General features: G+C 38.8%; 1 protein-coding gene across 9 annotated transcripts in view; it reads left to right on the forward strand.

Moving 5' to 3' along the window:
- Window positions 1-20154, forward strand: part of LMBR1 (limb development membrane protein 1) — a 214090-nt gene that overhangs the window by 139479 nt on the left and 54457 nt on the right. For 7 of the 9 annotated variants that reach the window (XM_033194179.1, XM_033194180.1, XM_033194177.1 and 4 more), the window contains one exon: window positions 18358-18438. In XM_033194179.1, the coding sequence (XP_033050070.1) occupies window positions 18358-18438 (81 nt within the window). Of the gene's footprint in view, window positions 1-15939; window positions 16063-18357; window positions 18439-20154 lie in introns of all 9 variants that reach the window. The other 2 variants (XM_033194184.1, XM_033194185.1) reach the window with 1 other exon arrangement.

The following is a 20154-nucleotide window of genomic DNA, read 5'->3' on the forward strand; positions in this document are numbered from 1 at the left end:
GGGATTTTTGTAAATTACAGGTGTGAGTCACTGCACCTGACTGGGGCAGGGATTTTTGTAAATTACAGGTGTGAGCCACTGCACCTGACTGGGGCAGGCATTTTTGTAAATTACAGGTGTGAGTCACTGCATCCCACTGGGATAGAGATTTTTGTAAATTACAGGTGTGAGCCACTGCACCTGACTGGGGCAGGGATTTTTGTAAATTACAGGTGTGAGCTACTGCATCTCACTGGGGCAGGGATTTTTGTAAGTTACAGGTGTGAGCTACTGCACCTCACTGGGGCAGGGATTTTTGTTAGTTTTCTTTCCCTCTGTAATCTGATTCTATAATGTTGCTAGACACATGGTGGATATGTGGTAAACATGTGTCCCATAAGTAAATTAATAGATGAAAAACGCACATGATGGAGAGTTGTCATTTTACCATAGAAGTGAAGAAGGAAGAGAAAGTAAAATTTGGTGACAAGATCAGACAGAATCACTTGGAGAGATTTCTTATGAAGGTGCATAGTGGAGACTGCCAAGGATACACCAAAGTTGAGGGACAGGAAGACCATATGCATTGGAGTGTTAGTGAAGAGGCTGAAATTGGTTTTCCCCTTACTGTTTGGGCCATGGAGTATGAGTAATCAAGAACCATTTCTACTCCAACACTCCTAAAGAGTAGCGCAACAGAAAAATCCCATTACATTAATTGTGGTAGAAAACCTTTTGTAATTCCTTCCCAGCATGAAGAGGATACACACATACACACACACACAGACAGACATTTAACATGTTTAAATGTTTAAGTAATGCAATGGCATTAATTGAAATAATTAGCATTTGTGTGTGTATAGCCTATGGGTATACTGGGTAACTTTAGAAGTAGTACCATAATGAATAGAAATTATTATTTTTTGTTTAAGTTCAAAACCTCCAGAGTTCTTTTAATTTATTTAAAAATATTGTAGTCTTTGAACTTAATAATTCAACTCATTTTCTTTAGATACTATTTTCATCTTCATGATAAAAAGTTAGTGTATCACTTCTTATAGTAGTTACTTTCCTGCTTGATTCTAATCTTTTCAGTGATTCACGCTTGTAATCCCAGCACTTTGGGAGGCTGAGGCAGGCAGATCGCCTGAGGTTGGGAGTTCAAGACCTGCCTGGCTGTCATGGTATAACCTGGTCTCTCTTAAAAATACAAAAATTAGCGGGTGTGGTGGCAGGCGCCTGTAATCCCAGCTGCTTGGGAAGCTGGGGCAGGAGAATCGCTTGAACCTGGGAGGCGGCGGTTGCAGTGAGCCAAGACCGCGCCATTGCACTCCAGCCTGGGCACCAGAGCGAGACTCCATCTTAAAAAAAAAAAAAGTCCTTGCCATTGAAGCGTGTATTAATTAGTTATTCTTAAGAGCACAGATGATATTGTTGTTTCATTTTTGCTGGGTGTCAGATTGCAATACCTTTTCATCCTGAAAGATAAAGGGATTGAAAAAAAACAAGACATGTCTTATACAGGCTTTTTGTGGAGCTTGTGACCTGTCAGAAGCACTTAATGTCATCATCAGTCCTTGAATCTTGCTGTTTATCACCAAGTTGAATTTGCCGGGGAATTTTATGAAGGTGCCAAGGCTTAGGGTGGCATGTATTCTTTAGAGTGGTTGCTTCTAAAGACTATCTTAGAGTAGTATTCTGTCAGAGGCATTTTCAGTTATCATTGGCAAGGTGATTTGCTCATTTGGTCTTTACATTCTTTCATATAACACACTTAATGATATATGGAAGCTCACATTAGATTTTCTTCTGTCCTCTAAATTACTTTCATATTGGCTTCCTCTAGGCATTCTTCTAGGTTCTGGCAATGACAATCCTATAAATACTATTTGCTGTTAGTTACATCACTGAAGGGAGAACATTTTGAATTTATCAGACTCTGGGCCACTTTGAGACATGTCTATTAGCGTGAAAGTGATCAGATATCATCAAAAAACATTTGTGTCCAAGGATCTGAAATGGTCAGAGATTCCTTGTTATAATTTATTCAGCTTCTTGGGCTCTTTAATCACAATTTATGACAATAAAATGCAGCCCCAAGAAATGATGTTTTTGCAAGATAAAATGAGGTGACTGCCAGAGAATATGCTAATATAAAATCAGTAAATGAGGAATGCTTTGGAATAATAAACTATAGAATGAGTTAAATATCATATATTTTATGAAATATATATAGAGATAATTGTATAAAAATGATCCAAATTGGCTGGGTGCAGTGGCTCATGCCTGTAATCCCAACATTTTGGGAGGCTGAGGCAGGTGGATCACCTGAGGTCAGGAGTTCAAGACCAGCCTGGCCAACATGGTAAAACCCCGTCTCTACTAAAAATACAAAATTAGCCGGGCGTGGTGGCGCATGCCTGTAATCCCAGCTACTCGGGAGGGTGAGGCAGGAGAATCACTTGAACCCGGGCAGCAGAGGTTGCAGTGAGCCGAGATCATGCCAGTGCACTCCAGCCTGGACAACAGAGCGAGAGTCTGCCTCAATAAAGAAAAAAAAATCCAAATTTGTGTAATAGAAGATGAATTTAATATGTCTGAGCTGCTTTCTCAACTGCAACCTAGATAGATGATGGTATTCCCAATAGTAGCTTATATAAATATAAAGGTTTAAAAATTATCTTAACGTCTTATCTAGTTTAGATCTAGTAGCTTATATCTAAAGTAGAAAAAGCCAAACCATTGTTTTAATTGTACATAGCATTATCTAGTGTTCCTAAAGTTGATTGTTTAACAATTTCTATTTTGCAGTCATTAATAATGAAAGTATATTTGCATTTTCACAGTTATGTTGGATCTCAAAAGCCTCACATTACTAGGTCAATAGCCATAATTGTGTGGATATGTCAGAAGTAAAAAGAAACTATTATTTTAATAATTATTAGCATTACAAGTGGAATAGACGTAGATACAGAGTCTCTGAGTGTATGGGCTACTCCTCCTTTGTAGACAGTAACAGTGTTAGTCCATGTTGAAATAGATACGTTAGAGATTTGAATGTCCTGGCTTCAGTTTTCAAATGCTTTCTGGAGTTTGCCTAATCAGCATTAGCCCTGTGGTGTACAGTAAATAGTGTTTGCTTAGAGAGATGGAAACTGTTTGCTCTGTGAATTATTAGGAGATTTGGGCTTTAACAACAAAGTTGTTTGCCTAAGTGATTAGAAATAATTTATAGTATTTGAGTGACTTCACATTCTTCGTGATAGAGATCACTTTGGTCAAATTTAAAGTAATAAGTATAATCAAATTTTTAAAGAGCTTCTTGGATAATATTTTCTAATCAAACTTTGTTTTGGTTATATGCTAAATTAAAAGTTAAATGTGACATCAATCTGTTTATGTTAGAGGTATCTACTTCCAAATAGTATTCATTATGAGACTAAGTTTAGAACACTGAATTGTTTAGGGAGATAATCGTATTGCATCAATTATTTGAAGGGCTTGCATATCTAATTGGAAATTTGTATTTGTTTTAAAAAATACATTTTATATTTTAAATTAAATACTTAATATCTCTCCTTTTATATATGAAGGCGGTCTTATATATTAAGAAAGTTATAAGGACAGTTTAGTTATTGAATAAATACTGGACTTTGGGAAATTCTGTTATCTTGGAAGCAAAATATTTTTAATACCACACTAGTTTTTCAGCTTAAGAATAAAGCTGGGAAAAGTTGCCTTCAGCTATTAGTTTTCCTGAATCTAAAGAGACGGGTGGGGCAGGATCAAAAATACTTATTTGATCAAAGTTATTGGCTCTGAAGTTATTCTTACCTATGTAAGAAAGATGAAAGGTGTTGTTTTTATTGCATGTTAGTAACAGTGTAATTTTGAACTAATTGGTGTTGAACTGCCAATCACCTAAGGGGAATGCAAATAGATACTCTTACAATTTCCTTTGAGGTAGTGAAATCTTATGTTGGGGCTGGAAGAAAAACAGAATAATACCATTAAATTGACCTTAAATGAGCTGCTTTGTGGTTTTCTTGGAGAATCCCTTTTTATTTCTCATGACTTGTCCAAACAGGTTTTGTCTACCAGTTTGACTTATTGACTAGACAATGCCGACAGTGGACATTTTAGATTCATCTGGAAATAAAGTAATGATAATGCAGTCCCTCAGGATATTTTAAAGTTTTGGTATAACTTAAATCCACATAGTACCTCAGGATTTGTTAAAGTTTTGGTATAACTTAAATCCACATTACCTCAGGATTTGTTAAAGTTTTGGTATAACTTAAATCCACATAGTACCTCAGGATTTGTTAAAGTTTTGGTATAACTTAAATCCACATAGTACCTCAGGATTTGTTAAAGTTTTGGTGTAACTTAAATCCACATAGTACCTCAGGATTTGTTAAAGTTTTGGTGTAACTTAAATCCACATAGTACCTCAGGATTTGTTAAAGTTTTGGTGTAACTTAAATCCACATAGTACCTCAGGATTTGTTAAATTTTTGGTATAACTTAAATCCACATAATACCTCAGGATTTGTTAAATTTTTGGTAACTTAAATCCACATAGTACCTCAGGATTTGTTTCCAGTATGTCATAATTTCTTACCATAGTCATTGTTTCCTTCTGGTCATTTATAATGAAATATTTACTCACAAAAGCTTACATTTCTTCCTTAAGTGTTGCTCTATTATAATAAAGGGTGGCCTTGTCCTTGAATAATGTGTCATCCCAGATGAATCTAGTTGTTTAATAAAAGTATGATTTAGTTGAGGACAACAAGAATGTAGTTTTGATTTTTATATTCATGTCAGTCAGTATTTATTAATTACCTATTGTGTGCCTAGTATTATATCACCTGCAAACAAAAGCACAACATTTCAGAAATGCCATTTTAGTTATTTTCCTTTGAAGAATCATACATTGAGTCGTCTAGACATTTGTACTGAGCTCTGTAAACATACCCACAAAATAGGCATTTTTGTCTTTTCACTTAATTTCACATTGGCAGCAGAAATACTGTCTATTCTGATGTCCAGTCTCTTCCAAAATTCTGAAAACTCATGAGCTGATTTTTTTTTTTTTTTGAGACAGAGTCTTGCTCTGTTGCCCAGGCTGGAGTGCAGTGGCCGGATCTCAGCTCACTGCAAGCTCTGCCTCCCAGGTTCACCCCATTCTCCCGCCTCAGCCTCCCAAGTAGCTGGGACTACAGGCACCCGCCACCTTGCCTGGCTAATTTTTTGCATTTTTAGTAGAGACGGGGTTTCACCATGTTAGCCAGGATGGTCTCGATCTCCTGACCTCGTGATCCTCCTGTCTCAGCCTCCCAAAGTGCTGGGATTACAGGCTTGAGCCACCATACCTGGCCTCATGAGCTGATTTTTTCTAGCCTTCAGCTGGTTACTAGAATAATAGATCTTTGCATGAATGGGGAATGAATATAGTTTGGAATTGTATTTCCAGTCAATGAAATATAGAAGTTAAATGAGCATTAATTACAGATACACAGTTTAATTGATAAAGAATGGAGATAAAAGTAAAATATATTTATTACTGAGAATATTATGTAGTTTAAACTTTGATTCAAAGACACCTGAAAATCTTACAGAGCTGTGCTTTCTGTAAATCACATTATATGGAAATGCTCATTCATTATGTAACTTAATTGCTTCCCCGTTTGCTGTGGCTGCCAGGAACTCAAAACTAACTTTGTAATCAAAGTTTAGTAGCTTGTGTCACATGACCTGAATATTTCTATACTAGCTTTATCCCTCGTCTCATAAATATATCAATTATATATTAACAAGTTAAGTGATTAAACTCATGAGCTCTGAAAATGCTATATAACGTGTCAGTGGATTTGAGACCTCAGGGTCTGCGAAAGGGAGGGTGTTCGATTGCTTTCTCTTCAGTGATGGGCAGAAGTGAGCAAGGAGCTGCAAAGGGGATGGATTTACTTCTCCTAGAAACCTGGGATAAGACTGGAATTTTGTGATTCCCCAAAGGGGCTTAGAAAAAGAGGCCTCTGAATTCCCTTAGTGAGATTGCATTTGCCCCTGTGTCTGATGTTGCTGGCCTTGTGTTGTTGTTCTGAATCCTCCTTTCAGTCTCTACCTTTGAGAAAGGACCATTCTTTGCACCTAGAGAGACCCAGTGAGGTTTCCTCCTCCTAAATCAGTTTTTCTGGCCAGTTGGTCCCTAGTCCTAGGAACAGAATTGAATTGCTATACCTTTTAGCTGGTTTGTCACTGTTTGAGGGAGTGTCTGACTTGATTAGAGATGAAGGGAACAACAGAGGTGGATAGAGAAAAATTACCAGTTGTTTAAGGTTGAGTGAAGAAGACCAAGATGAATATCTAGAACAAGTGGTTCCCACTTGAGTTACCAATTAATGGGAGAGACAAATAAGAATTCATACCTAATTCTCAGAAGTAGTTAGAACGTCCAAGGAAATGTCATTAGAACAGAAAAAGGCTGATACTGAGAACTTGAAAAAAATGAAAAGCTTAATAGACAAACAAAAAAAGAAATAGTCCTTGTGGTAGTCAGAATAATGGTTTCCTAAAGATGTCCAAGGCCTAATCGCCAGACCTTGTGAATATGTTACCTTACATGGCAAAAGGGACTTTGCACATGGGATGAAGTAAAGGATCTTTTTACTTTACTTTTTACTTTAAAGATTATTCTGGATTATGGAGTGGGCCCACTGTAATCACAAGAGTTGGTGTAAGTGAAGGCTGAGATGGTCAGAGAAGGAGACATTGGTAATGGAAGAAGAGGTTGGAGTGACTCAAGGAAGGGACCATGAACTGAAGAATGCAGGTGGCCCCCAGGGGCTAGAAAAGACAAGGAAATGGTTGCTCCCTTAGAGTCTCCGGAAGAATTACAGTTCTGCTAACACCTTGAGTTTAGGACTTCACACTTCCAGAACTGTAAGACAATAAATTTATGTTGTTTTAAGCCAGAAACTTTATGGTAATTTGTTGCAGCAGCCATAGGAAACTAATATAGTCCTTCAAAAATTGAATTAATCATCTGGCAGAATCAAGGGGAAGAACTATTTTGTCACACACCAAAAGTACAAAAAGAAGGCAACTATTAATGAAAAATAGACATGAAGTGCAGAGCTAAGATACTGATGTAAATAACAGGCATCTAAAAGGAGAAAAAAGAACAAGTAGGTAAATAAAAAGTAGAAGAAAATATCAGTGAGCTTAAGAAAGACTTGAGTTCAGGTTAAAAGGCCACAGACTCCTAGGCAAGATTATTCAATAGAAAAAAAGATCTGGATTTAGTTTGTAAGATTCCTGAATTCCGAAAATAATGGGAAAAGAAAAAGCCCTTACAAACTTTCACTTAGAAAAATTCCAGACAAAGAAGAGAGAGATCAACATTAAGCTTCCCATTTGCAACCTGCTGCTGGTTGCTGACTAGTACCTATAGTTGTAAGGGAGGAATAAAGACTGCAGTTAAAAACTCAGCTGAGTGTGGGGCGTGCACCGATAGTCCTGCTACTCGGGAGGTGGGAGTATAAGCTTGAGCCCAGAAGTTTGAGTCTAGCCTGGGCAATAAAATAAAGTGACCCTGTCTCTTAAAAAAAAAAAATTCATATATTCCCAAAGATGTCATTCATCTGTTACGCATTCGCTCATTTGTTTATTTTATATCTGTATATTGAGCATCTAATTTGTGCCAAACACTATTTTAGCTTCCATATTGAAGGAAACATTTGGTAACATTTGAAACATTTGGTAACTAAATATTGTTGAAACTGTCTCAGCAAGATCCAGGAGTTGGGGGCATGGGTGGGCAGCGATGAGAGAATGACTAAAGTGTTGTGAGAGCTTTACCTTGGTGTGGGGTTACTCAGAAAAGCATCCCTGTGGGGCTAGGACTGTGTGATGCTGATATTAAAGTATATCTAAGTATGAGTATTAAAAATGGGAAATAACCATTGAACTGCCAAATCAACATGGGGAAAAAGGATAAACAAAAGTTAGAGAAAGAAGAAAATGAAGAAGTAAAGAGCAAATTAAAATGAGCAGAGATTACAAAATTACATAAAAAGAGAAAGAGCACTAGTCTTCCTGTTAAGTCAACTTGTGGATGGCAGTACTTTCAGTCCCTTGATGTCACTGTCTGGCCTCTGAGCCCAAGCCAAGCCATCGCGTCCCCTATGACTTGCACGTATGCGCCCAGATTGCCTGAAGTAACTGAAGAATCACAAAAGAAGTGCAAACACCCTGCCTCGCCTTACCCATGACATTCCACCACAGAAGAAGTGAAAATGGCCAGTCCTGGTCTTAAGTGATGGCATTATCTTGTGAAATTCCTTTTCCTGGCTCATCCTGGCTCAAAAAGCTCCCCCACTGAGCACCTTGTGACCCCCACTCCTGCCCGCCAGAGAACAACCCGCCTTTGACTGTAATTTTCCTTTACCTACCCAAATCCTATAAAACGACCCCACCCTTATCTCCCTTCGCTGACTCTCTTTTCGGACTCAGCCCGCCTGCACCTAGGTGATTAAAAAGCTTTATTGCTCACACAAAGCCTGTTTGGTGGTCTCTTCACACGGACACGCAGGACAGTCACTGTTGAGCTGCTGGAAAATCCTCTTTGAAGTTTGCTCTGTGTCTAAACTTCTAATTATATGAAATTATTTCCTCATTTTTAAACTCATTAGGGTTTAGTTTTCTGATTCAGTATATAGTATCCTAATAGATACACCCCCTTTTTACAGATGAAAACACTGAGGTTCAGAGAGGCATAAACCTAAAAGGATGAGAAGTTGAGAGGAGAAAATCACAATAAAATTTTGGAATTTAAAAGACCTGAGAAAACTTAGCGGACTTGAGTAACCAGTTTCACAGACCCAAGGAAACTAAATCCTAAGCCATTTGTGCTTGATTTATACCCCAGAATCCCCAAAAGTCTCAAAAAAGTGGCACCACCAGATGAAGTAGAGTGAGCTACTTCGTAAGAGAATTGATTGGAAATCCTGTTTATGTAATGGTTTGATCCCCACATCTTTGGCTCCATTGAAGATACCAGTGTTCTAAAGGTTTGTATCATGAGGGGATGTTGAATTTTATCAAATGCTTTTCAGTATCAAATGAAATGATCATATGAGTTTTGTCCTTCATTCCATTGATACGATGTATCACATTGGTTGATTTGTGTATGTTGAACCATCCTTGCATCTCAGATAAATGCCACTTCATCACGAATGGTTTTTAATGTGTTGTTGAATTTGGTTTGCTAGTATTTTGTTGAGGATTTTTGCATCAATATTTATCAGAGATGTTGGTCTGTAGTTTTCTTTCTTTGATGTGTCTTGGTATCAGGGTATTACTGGCCCCTTAAAATGAGTTTGGAAGTATTTCCTCCTCCTCTGTTTTTCAGACTAGTTTGAATAGGATTGTTATTAGTTCTTTTTTACATGTTTGGTAAACTTCAGCAGTGAAGCCATCAGGTCCTGGGGTTTTCTTTATTGAGAGACTTTTTATTACAGGTTTGATCTAGTTACTTATTAATGATCTGTTTAGGTTTTAGATTTCTTTGTGGTTCAATCTTGGTAGGTTGTGTGTGTCTAGGAATTTGTCCATTTTTTTCTAGATTTTCCAGTGTACTGGCATGTAATTACTCACAGTAAATACTAATGATCCTTTGAATTTCTGTGATGTCAGTTGTGATGTCTTCTTTTTCATCTCTGATTTTATTTGGATCTTCTCTTTTTTTTCTTGGTCTGGCTAAAGTTTTGTCAACTTCAAAACAACTTTTTGTTTTATTAATCTTTTGTATTCATTTCAATTTTATTTATTTCTGCTTTGATCTTTATTATTTCTTTTTTTTTTTTTTGAGGCGGAGTCTCACTCTGTCGCCCAGGCTGGAGTGCAGTGGCCGGATCTCAGCTCACTGCAAGCTCCGCCTCCCGGGTTTACGCCATTCTCCTGTCTCAGCCTCCCCAGTAGTTGGGACTACAGGCGCCTGCCACCTCGCCCGGCTAGTTTTTTTTGTATTTTTAGTAGAGACGGGGTTTCACCGTGTTAGCCAGGATGGTCTCGATCTCCTGACCTCGTGATCCGCCCGTCTCGGCCTCCCAAAGTGCTGGGATTACAGGCTTGCGCCACTGCGCCCGGCCTTTTATTATTTCTTTTATTAATTTTGGATTTGGTTTGATCTTGCTTTTCTAATTCTTTAAGATGCATCATTAGATTATTTGAAGTTTTTTCTCTTTTTTTATGTAGGCACCTGTAGCTATAAACTTCCCTCTTAGTGCTGCTTTTGCTGTATCCCGTAGGTTTTGGTATACTGTGCTTTCATTATCATTTGTTTCAATAAAGTTTTCAATTTCCCCCTTAATTTCTTCATTGACCCACTGGTCTTTCAGGAGCATTTTGTTTAATTTCTGTGTGCTTGTATAGTTTTGAAAATTCCTCTTGTTGATTTTTTGTTTTATTCCATTATGGTCAGAGAAGATGCTTGACATTATTTCAATTTTTTTTTTTTTTTTTTTTTTGAGACGGAGTCTCGCTCTGTCACCCAAGCTGGAGTGCACTGGCCAGATCTCAGCTCACTGCAAGCTCCGCCTCCCGGGTTCATGCCATTCTCCTGCCTCAGCCTCCCATGTAGCTGGGACTACAGGCGCCCGCCACCTCGCCCGGCTAGTTTTTTTTTTTTTTTTTGTATTTTTTAGTAGAGACGGGGTTTCACCGTGTTAGCCAGGATGGTCTCGATCTCCTGACCTTGTGATCCACCCGCCTTGGCCTCCCAAAGTGCTGGGATTACAGGCTTGAGCCACCGTGCCCGGCCTATTTCAATTTTTTGAATGTTTTAAGACTTGTGTTGTGACCTAACATGTGGTCTATCCTTGAGAATGATCCATGTGCTGAGAAGAAGAATGTTTGTTCTGATATCCATTAGATGAAATGTTCTGTAAATATCTGTTAGGTCCATTTGTTCTACAGTACAGATTGAGTCTGATGTTTCTTTTTGATTTTCTGTTATTGGAAGATCTTTCCAATGCTGAAAGTGGGGTGTTGAAGTCTCTAGCTGTTATTGTATTGAGGTCTCTCTTTCCCTTTAGCTCTAATAATATTTGCTTTATATATCTGGATGCTCCAGTGAGTGCATATATCTTTATAATTGTTATACCCTTTTGCAGAATTGACCCCTTTATCATCATATAATGACTTTCTATGTCTCTTCTTACATTTCTTGTCTTGAAATCTATTTTTCCGATATGAGTATAGCTACTCCTGTACTTTCCTTGTTTCCATTAGCATGGAATATCTTTTTCTATACCTTTATTTTCAAACTATGTGTATCTGTATAGGTAAAAATGTGTATTTCTTGTAGGCAACAGATAATTGGGTTTTGCTTTTTTATCCATTCAGTCACTATGTCTTTTGATTGGAGAGTTTAGTTCATTTACATTTGGTGTTGTTATTGATAAGTAAGGACTTCCTCCTGCCATTTTGTTATTTCTTTTCTCGTTGTTTTGTGTAGTCTTCTCTTCTTTCCTTCCTGTCTTCCTTTTAGTGAAAGTTATTTTCTCTGGTGGTAGGATTTAATTTCTTGCTTTTTATTTTTTGAGTATCCATTGTATGTTTTTCAATTTGATGTTATCATGAGGCATGCAAATACTATCCTATAACCCGTATTTTAAACTGAGGGCATTTTAACACATTGCAAAAAACAAACAAGCAAAAAGAAAACTAGTACAAACTCTACACTTTAACTTATCCCCACACTTTTAAACTTTTTGTTGTTTCTTTTTATGTCTTACTGTACTGTCTGTGTCTTGAAAAGTTGTTGTAGTTATTATTTTTGATTGGTTCATCATTTAATCTTTCTACTTACGATAAGAGTAGTTTACACACCATAATTACAGTGCTATAATATTCTGTGTTTTTCTGTGTTTACTTATATTACCAGTGAGTTTTGTATCTTCAGGTGATTTCTTATGGCTCATTAACATTCTTTTCTTTCTGATTGAAGAACTCCCTTTAGCATTTCTCGTAGGACAGGTCTAGTGTTGATGAAATGCCTCAGGTTTTGTTTGTCTGGGAAAATCTTTATTTCTCCTTCATGCTTGAAGGATATTTTCACCAGACATACTATTCTAGAATGTAAGTGTTTTTCCCTCAGCACTTTATACATGTCATGCCACTCTCTCCTGGCCTGCAAAGTTTCCACTGAAGTCTGCTGCCAGGTGGATTGGAGCTCCATTGGATGTTGCTTGTTTCTTTTCTCTTGCTGCTTTTGGGATCTTTTCTTTATCCTTGACCTTTGGGAGTTTGATTATTTGAGGTAATTGTCTTTGAGTTAAATCTACTTGGTGTTCTGTAACCTTCTTGTTCTTAAATTTGGATATCTTTCTGTAGGTTTGGGAAGTTTTCTAATATTCTCCCTTTGAATAAATAAACTTCCTACCTTTCTCTCTCTCTGTCTCCTCTTTGCCATCAATAACTCTTAGATTTGCTCCTTTTAGGCTGTTTTCTAGATATTGTAGGCATGCTTCATTCTTTTTGATTCTTTTTTCTTTTGTCTCCACTATGTATTTTCAAACAGCCTGTCTTCAAGCTCACCAATTCTTTCTTCTGCTTCATCAGTTCTGCTATTAAGAGACTCTGATGCATTCTTCAGTTTGTCAGTGATGTTTTTCAACTCTAGAATTTCTGCATGATTCTTTTTTATTATTTCAGTCTCTTTGTTAAATTTATGTGATAAAATTCTGAATTCCTTCTCTGTATTATCTTGAATTTCTTTGAGTTTCCTCAAAACAGCCATTTGAATTCTGTCTGAAAGGTTATATATTTCTCTTTCACCAGGATTGGTCCCTGGTGCCTTGTTTAGTTTGTTTGATGAGGTCATGTTTTCCTGGATGGTCTTGACGCTTGTGGATATTTGTCAGTGTCTGGGCATTGAAGAGTTAAGTATTTATTGTAATCTTCACAGTCTGGGTTTGTATGTGCCTGTCTTTCTTGGGAAGGCTTTCTGGACATTCAAAGGAACTTGGGCCCCAAGCCCAATAATGCTGTGGTTCTTGCAGACTAATGCCTCAGTGGGTTTAGATAAGATCCAGAAGAATTCTCTGGATTACCAGGAAGAGACTCTTGTTCTCTTCCCTTACTTTCTCCCGAACAAATGGCATCTCTCTGTGCTGAGCTTCCTAGAGCTGGGATTGGGGTGATGCAAGCACCCCTGTGGCCCCCACCACTGGGACTGCGCTGGGTGAGACCTGAAGCCAGCACAGCACTGGGTCTCACTCAGAGCCCACTGTAAACACTACTTGGCTACTGCCTGTGTTCTCTCAAGGCCCTAAGGCTCTACGATCAGTAGTTGGGGAAGCCAGCCAGGTTTGTGTCCTTCCCTTCAGGGTGAAAAGTTCCCTCAGACCCAGGGCAGGTCCAGAGATGCTGTCTGGGAGGCAGAGTTTGAAGTCAGAAACTTTAGAAATCTAGTTGGTGTTCTGTTTTACTGCAGCTAAAGTGGCCCTCAAACCACAAGACAAAGTCCTTCCTCCTCTTCCCTGCTCCTTCCACATGCTCCCACCACTACCAGCCCACGGGGAGTTCTGCCAGGCCACTGCCAATGGTCACTTAATGCTCAGAAGCTCTGCAGTCAGCTTGTGGAGAATGTTGCCAGGCCTGGGACTCACCCTGCAGGGCAGTGGGCTCCCCTCTGTCCCAGGGCAGGTCTAGAAATGCTGTTCAATAGCCTAGGCCTGGTTTCGGGGGCCCCAAGAGCCCACCTGATACTCTACCCCACTGTGGCGAGCTAGTACCTAAGCTGCAATACAGAGGACCCTTTACGTTTCCCTTTGCTTTTCTCAAGCGGAAGGAGTCTTTCACTGTAGCTGCCACAGCTGGGAATATGCTGCATCAGACCTGGAGCCAGCATGTCTTAGAGGCTCCCCAAGGCCCATGGCATATACTAGCTATGTATCACTCCTGGATCTTTGGGGCCCAAGGGCTCTTTAGTCAGTAGGTGATGGATCCTTCCAGAACTGAGTCCCTTAAAAGTAGCAGGTTCCCTTCTGGCCCAGGGTGTATCTAGAAACATCATCCAGAAGTTAGGTCCTAGAATGGGGCCCTCATGACTGTGCCCAGTACCCTATTACACTGCGGCTGAGCTGGTATCCAAAATGCAAGACAAAGTTCTCTTTACTTTCCTCTCTTTGAGCAGAAGGAAGGAGTCACTTTACTTGCTGTGAGCTCTGCTGCCTGGGGTTGGTGGAGAGGTGGTGCAAGCACTCCCTTAGCCACTCTGTCTGGTACATGTTGCCCTAGTCCACTGGCTCTAAGCCCAGCCCAGCACCAGGCCTTGCCTAGGAATTGCAGTTCTTGTATCCTAGACTGCTTTTCAAGTTTGCTTAGGACCCCAGAGCGCTGTAGCCCGTGATGGTGAGGCTTGCTGAGAAACTCAAGTTTTGACCTCTGGGATGGGGAATTTCCTTCTGGCTAGGGCTGGTCCACATGCTCCCTCTGTGGGCACACACTGGCTAAGCCCAGCATAGCTTTGCTGTCTGCTGTGACAGGGCAGCACTGAGTGCAATGCCAAGTCCCCCGTTTGTTGTGCTCTCCCTCCCCCAAGTACACAGATTCTCTCTCCACACCACGCGGCCACTGCTGGGGGATGGAGGAGGGGTTGGCATCAGTGATTCAAGGCTGTCTTTTCTACCCTCTTCAGTGCCTCTTTCAGGAATATGAAGTTAAAACCAGGTACTGTCAGTGCTCACCTGATCTTTAGTTCTTATGACAGTGCTATTATGACAAAATGAAGATTTCCCAGATCTGAAGGACATGAATTTAGAGATTGAAAGGGGTCATCAGTCCCCAACACAATACATGAAAATGAACTCTCATCAAGAACACGGGGGACAAAGATCCTACACAGTTTGAAAGGGAAATGACAAGCAGTTCACATTCAAAAAGAGAGGAGTAAGAATAGCTTCAGACTTCTCCAAAGCAAAACTAGAAGCCTGAAGACAATGAAGCAGTGCCTTCAGAATTGTGAAGGAGAATTAGTTTTGACTTTGATTTTTTTGTGCTTAATCAAACTATAATGTAAGAGCAAAGATAAAGTATTCAGACTTGTATAGTCTTTAAAAATTTACCTCACATTGGCTGGGCATGGTGGCTCACACCTGTAATCCCAGCACTTTGGGAGGCCGAGGTGGGTGGATCACGAGGTCAGGAGATCGAGACCATCCTGGCTAACATGGTGAAACCCCGTCTCTACTAAAAATACAAAAAATTAGCCGGGCGTAGTGGCGGGCGCCTGTAGTCCCAGCTACTTGGGAGGCTGAGGCAGGAGAATGGTGTGAACCCGGGAGGCGGAGCTTGCAGTGAGCTGAGATCATGCCACTGCGCTCCAGTCTGAGTGACAGCGAGACTCCATCTTTAAAAAAAAAAATTTACCTCACATTCACCTTTGCTTAGCAAGCCACTCGAGGATATGCACCATCTAAACAGGGGAGTAAATCAAGAAAAGATACGGGCTGTGTAGGAAATAAGAGATGCTCCACAGGAGATGTGGGCAGCCAATCCCAGGGTGAAAGGGTGCAGGAGGCACAGAGGGCAGTCCTTCTAGGGTGGGCAGGTCTAAAGGCACTGGCAGAAATTTCTTCAAGAAAATGAAGTTAATAGTATAACTGAGGAATATAAAAACCAAGAGAAAATAAAGACCTTTGGCAGGATGTTTTGGGTTTGAATTTGTGTTAAGTACATAGAAATTAAGTAAAAGAAAAATTATTGCTAATTCTGGGGGTGGGAAGGATGTTAAGGAAAGAAGGAAAGCTGGTCATAGTTTGCTATGTGGATAGGCATTTTGGTTGTTATAATAATGTAGACATTGAATATCAGTCTAGCTAAAATGATCATTATGGCCATATTGAGAGAAAGGGAGGAGTGAAGAGATGTGTGGCTCACCTGCCACAGTGGGAATGCTCTGTGCAGGAAATTCAGAAGTTGCAATAGGAAGACAAGTGCCAGAAGAACCAGCTGTACAGCTAGTTTTGGGAAAATGGATTCAGGAAGGAGGAGACATGACAGCAAACCTGTGCATATGTTTGACACTTTGAGCTGTGTGCATGCTTCATTTTGATAAAGATAAAAACCTTTTAAAAAATCACGTAAAATTAAGACAAGTAGTATAGAAACTATAAAATAAATTTCATCAGCTATAATACTAAATTATACTGAATGCAAGCTCTATATTTTACTAAGTGTAAATGTACTGAATTTGACTGTTAAAGAACAGTTTATCAGATTGGATTTATTCAGCCTGTATTTATCATTTTTCCTGCAAGCATCTATTGCCCTTTCTTGTAGTAAAGTACCTGATTTGGATTTGCGGATTTCCCCGGTTAGATGAGATTGGCAGAACTGCTCATCAGAGTTCTTGGCTCTCCATGAAACTGACATGTGACTCTAAGCCATGCCATTAGGCCACCTGCTTCCTAGACTTCTATTCTTCCTCATAGTGACTTGACTGCGAGTACTCAGGACTGAGTCATCCCAGCTGTTACGATATGAGGAAACTATCCATCTGTTCTGCCACCTGCAACTCTCAGCTGCCCATTTCCTCTACTTTCTTTACTGGAAAATTTTCCTCCTGGTTCTATCTTATGAATTCCTTTTCTGTTTTAACTAGTGAGTCTATTTCAGTTGCCTGTAGCCAGTAAACGCTAACTGATACAGATTAAACCTCCAGTAAGATTCAGCTGGATAAGAGAAAAAGAAAGATTAAAGGTGTGTGTATAAATGTATGTAAGTAAACAAGCAAGATAGGTAAAAACAAAAAGTAGAACTTAAAATCCACAAAACAGAATTTAAGTTGAAAGGCATTAGAAACAAACAGGGTCATTATGAAATGATAAAATAGATGATTCGTAAGGAAGATGTAACAGTCTAGGATGAAAAACAAAGCAAAACAAAACAAAACAAAAAACCCTAGCAAACGGAACCTCCCAGTCTCAGCAGTCAAATACAAATGCATAATGGAAAAAAAAAAAACCTCTTAAAAACTGAGAGAACTTAAAGTACTGTTGTAGTGGGTATTTTAATTTCTCTGTTTCAGAATTTAACAGATAAAATATAAATAATACAAAGATCCACTGTTAGAGAAACAAGTAGAAAATATGAATAGGGAAAATTCAGGTGATAAACGCTGAGAAGTATATTCAACCACATTTAGGGAAATGTATGTTAAAGTAACAGGAAGAAAACATTTTTCACCCATCACATTGGTAGAATTGAAGAGTTGTCACTTCAGTTACAACTTCAGTGCTGAAGATGATACTGGAAAACAGATAGTTTCAAAGCTATTGATAGAAATGTAAATTATTACATAGTTTAAATTATTACAATATTGTGCAGAAGTAACCTTCTATAAATGTTCATACCCTACTCAGCAATCTAAGTTTTGGGGATCTGTCTTACAGAAATAATTAGAACCAAAATGTACTGGATGTGCATACAAGAATGTTTATTGCAACACTGTTTGCAATAGTGTAGTGTTTGTTTGTAGTGTAGCATTTTGTTTGTAGTGGCAAAAAGTTGAAAACTTGAATATGTGTGAAGGGAATAAAGTTGTAGTACATCTGTACTATGGAATGTTATTCAGCTGTCAACTTGGACATATAATTGACTAGGAAAGCAAATGGTAAAGTACTATGTCTGATTGACCCCATTCATATAAAATATGTAATAAAAACCATGTATAGGATACATATGTATGTATGAATGTGCTTCTGAATGTGAAGAAAGGTATGGAAGCATCAGCCAAGCTGTTCATAATTGTCATTTTAGGGAGGTGAGATGCAGAAGAGGAGATCCTGATTTTTTTCACTTTTTATAGTAAGCCCAGGTTGCTTTTGTAATTAAGAAAAGATTATGAATAGATCAAATTAGAACTTTACTATGTTAAGAAATTTTCTAGGAAACATGTAGTGTTTATTTTTAATATTATTATTTCAGTAGCTTTTGGGGTACCAGTGGTTTTGGGTTACATGGATGTATAGTGGTGTGGTCTGAGATTTTAATGTACCCATCACTGGAGTAGCATACATTGTACCCGACACGTCGTTTTTCATCCCTTGCCTCCATCCCAACCCTCTCCCTTCTGAGTCTTGAGAGTCTGTTATATCACTCTGTGGAAACGTGCTGTGTTTAATCAGCAAGAAGTTTTAATTGGTAAATATATGGGTGTGCCTTCCTCTGAATCACAGCAGCATTTGTTTTTCTTTTCAATTAGTGGGATTTACCATGTGTTATTTTAGATTTTAATTAAAGGGCTACCTGTTCTATAGTGTTAGGGGTTCTGTTTTACTTCTAAATGTTTTTTGCTTTGAACAGGGCTGTCTTCATCGGTGGAATACAACATAATGGAGTTGGAACAAGAACTTGAAAATGTAAAGACTCTTAAGACAAAATTAGGTATTGTACTTTTTTTTTCTTGACTTGTGTATTGGCCTTGGTTTCTTATTAAAGACTTTACTGTAGTCTGAAATACTAGAACAGTTATGAAATCTTTATGTTAAAACTTTCAACCTGCCCAAAATCATTAATAAAGACTATCTTTTAGTTTGGGGAGAGGATAAATGTACATTTATGCACTTTTTTTGGTTTTATATATGTACCAAATGACTTTTCAAAGGTTCAGACATTCAAAGATGTTGCTTCATTGCCTTCTCACTTTCATGTTTTCTGACAAATCATCTGTCATACTTATCTTTTAATGTGTCTTTTTTCTGTATCTGCTTTTAAGATGTCTTTATTATTGATTTTGAACGATTTGATTGTGATATGCCTTAGAGTAGTTTTCTTTGTGTTTCTTAGAGCTAGGAGTTTATAGTTTTCAACTAATTTGGACATTTTTTGACCATTACTTCTCCAAATATTTTTTCTTTTCCTCTCATGCTTTCCTTTTTGGGGACTCCAATTACATGTATTTTAGGCTATAGCTTAAGGATGTTCCTTTATTTTTTAGTTTTTTTTTCTTGCTGTGTGTCATTTTGGTTCGTGTCTATAGCTATGTCTTCACTGTCACCAATCTTCTGCACGTCCAATCTGCCTTTCATCTAGTGGTTTTGCTTTTTTGTTTTTCTGCAGTCTGCAGTTTTCATCTCTAGGGGGTCTGTTTGGGCGTGTTTTGTATCTTCTATTATGTCTCTAATTAACACGTTCAATCTGTGTCCTCCATCTTTGTGAAAATATAGAATATAGACAACACTTACAATGTTTTCGTCTGCTCCTTCTAACGTTTGTGTTACTTCTTGATACGTTTTGATTGATTGATTTTTTTCCTCATAATCACTAGTATTTTTGTGCTTCTTTGCATGTCTGGAAACTTTTGATTAGAAAATAGATATTTTGAATTTCACCTTTTCAGGTGAGATTTTACCCTTGTTGGGTGCCTCACTTACAGTATTTCTTTTGTTTTGTTTTTTGAGACAGAGTCTCACTCTGTCACCCAGGCTAGAGTGCAATGGTGCAATCTCGACTCACTGCAACCTCTGCCTCCCCGGCTCATGCGATCCTCCCACCTCAGCCTCCTGAGTAGCTGAGACCACAGGTGCATGCCATCACAGCTGGCTAATTTTTTGTGTTTTTTGGTAGAGATGGAATTTTGCCATATTGGCCATGCTGATCATGCTGATCTCAAACTCCTGGGCTGAAGTGTTGTGCCCGCCTTGGCCTCCCAAAGTACTGGGATTACAGGCATGAGCCATGAGCCATGACGCCTGGCCACTTTTAGTAGTTCTGTAAGTGAGGAACTTTGTTCTGGAATGCAGTTAAGTTACTTGGAAACAGTTTGATATTATTGTGTCTTGTTCTGAAGACTTTTTAGGCTGGACCAGGGGATCATTGCATCTAGGGCTAAGTATTCCCCGCTGCTGAGGCAAGACCCTTTTACAAATTCTATCCAATGTCCTGTGATTGATGAGGTTCTGTACTGTCTTGTGGGAGAAGCAACTATTTTTGGCCTTCTGTGGTTGTCGAGTGTTGTTTCTTTGCATGTTTTGGGTGGTTCTTTCTTCAGCCATGGGTTGTTTCTTCACACGCCTGAGCCGATATACTTGAGAATTTTTTACTGAATTCTTTACTGAATACTCAAGGGTGACTCTTTGCAGATCCTTGGAGTTCTTTTTC

The sequence above is a fragment of the Trachypithecus francoisi genome, unplaced genomic scaffold, assembly GCF_009764315.1.
Source record: "Trachypithecus francoisi isolate TF-2019V2 unplaced genomic scaffold, Tfra_2.0 Lachesis_group4, whole genome shotgun sequence".
Taxonomy (NCBI): Eukaryota; Metazoa; Chordata; class Mammalia; order Primates; family Cercopithecidae; genus Trachypithecus; species Trachypithecus francoisi.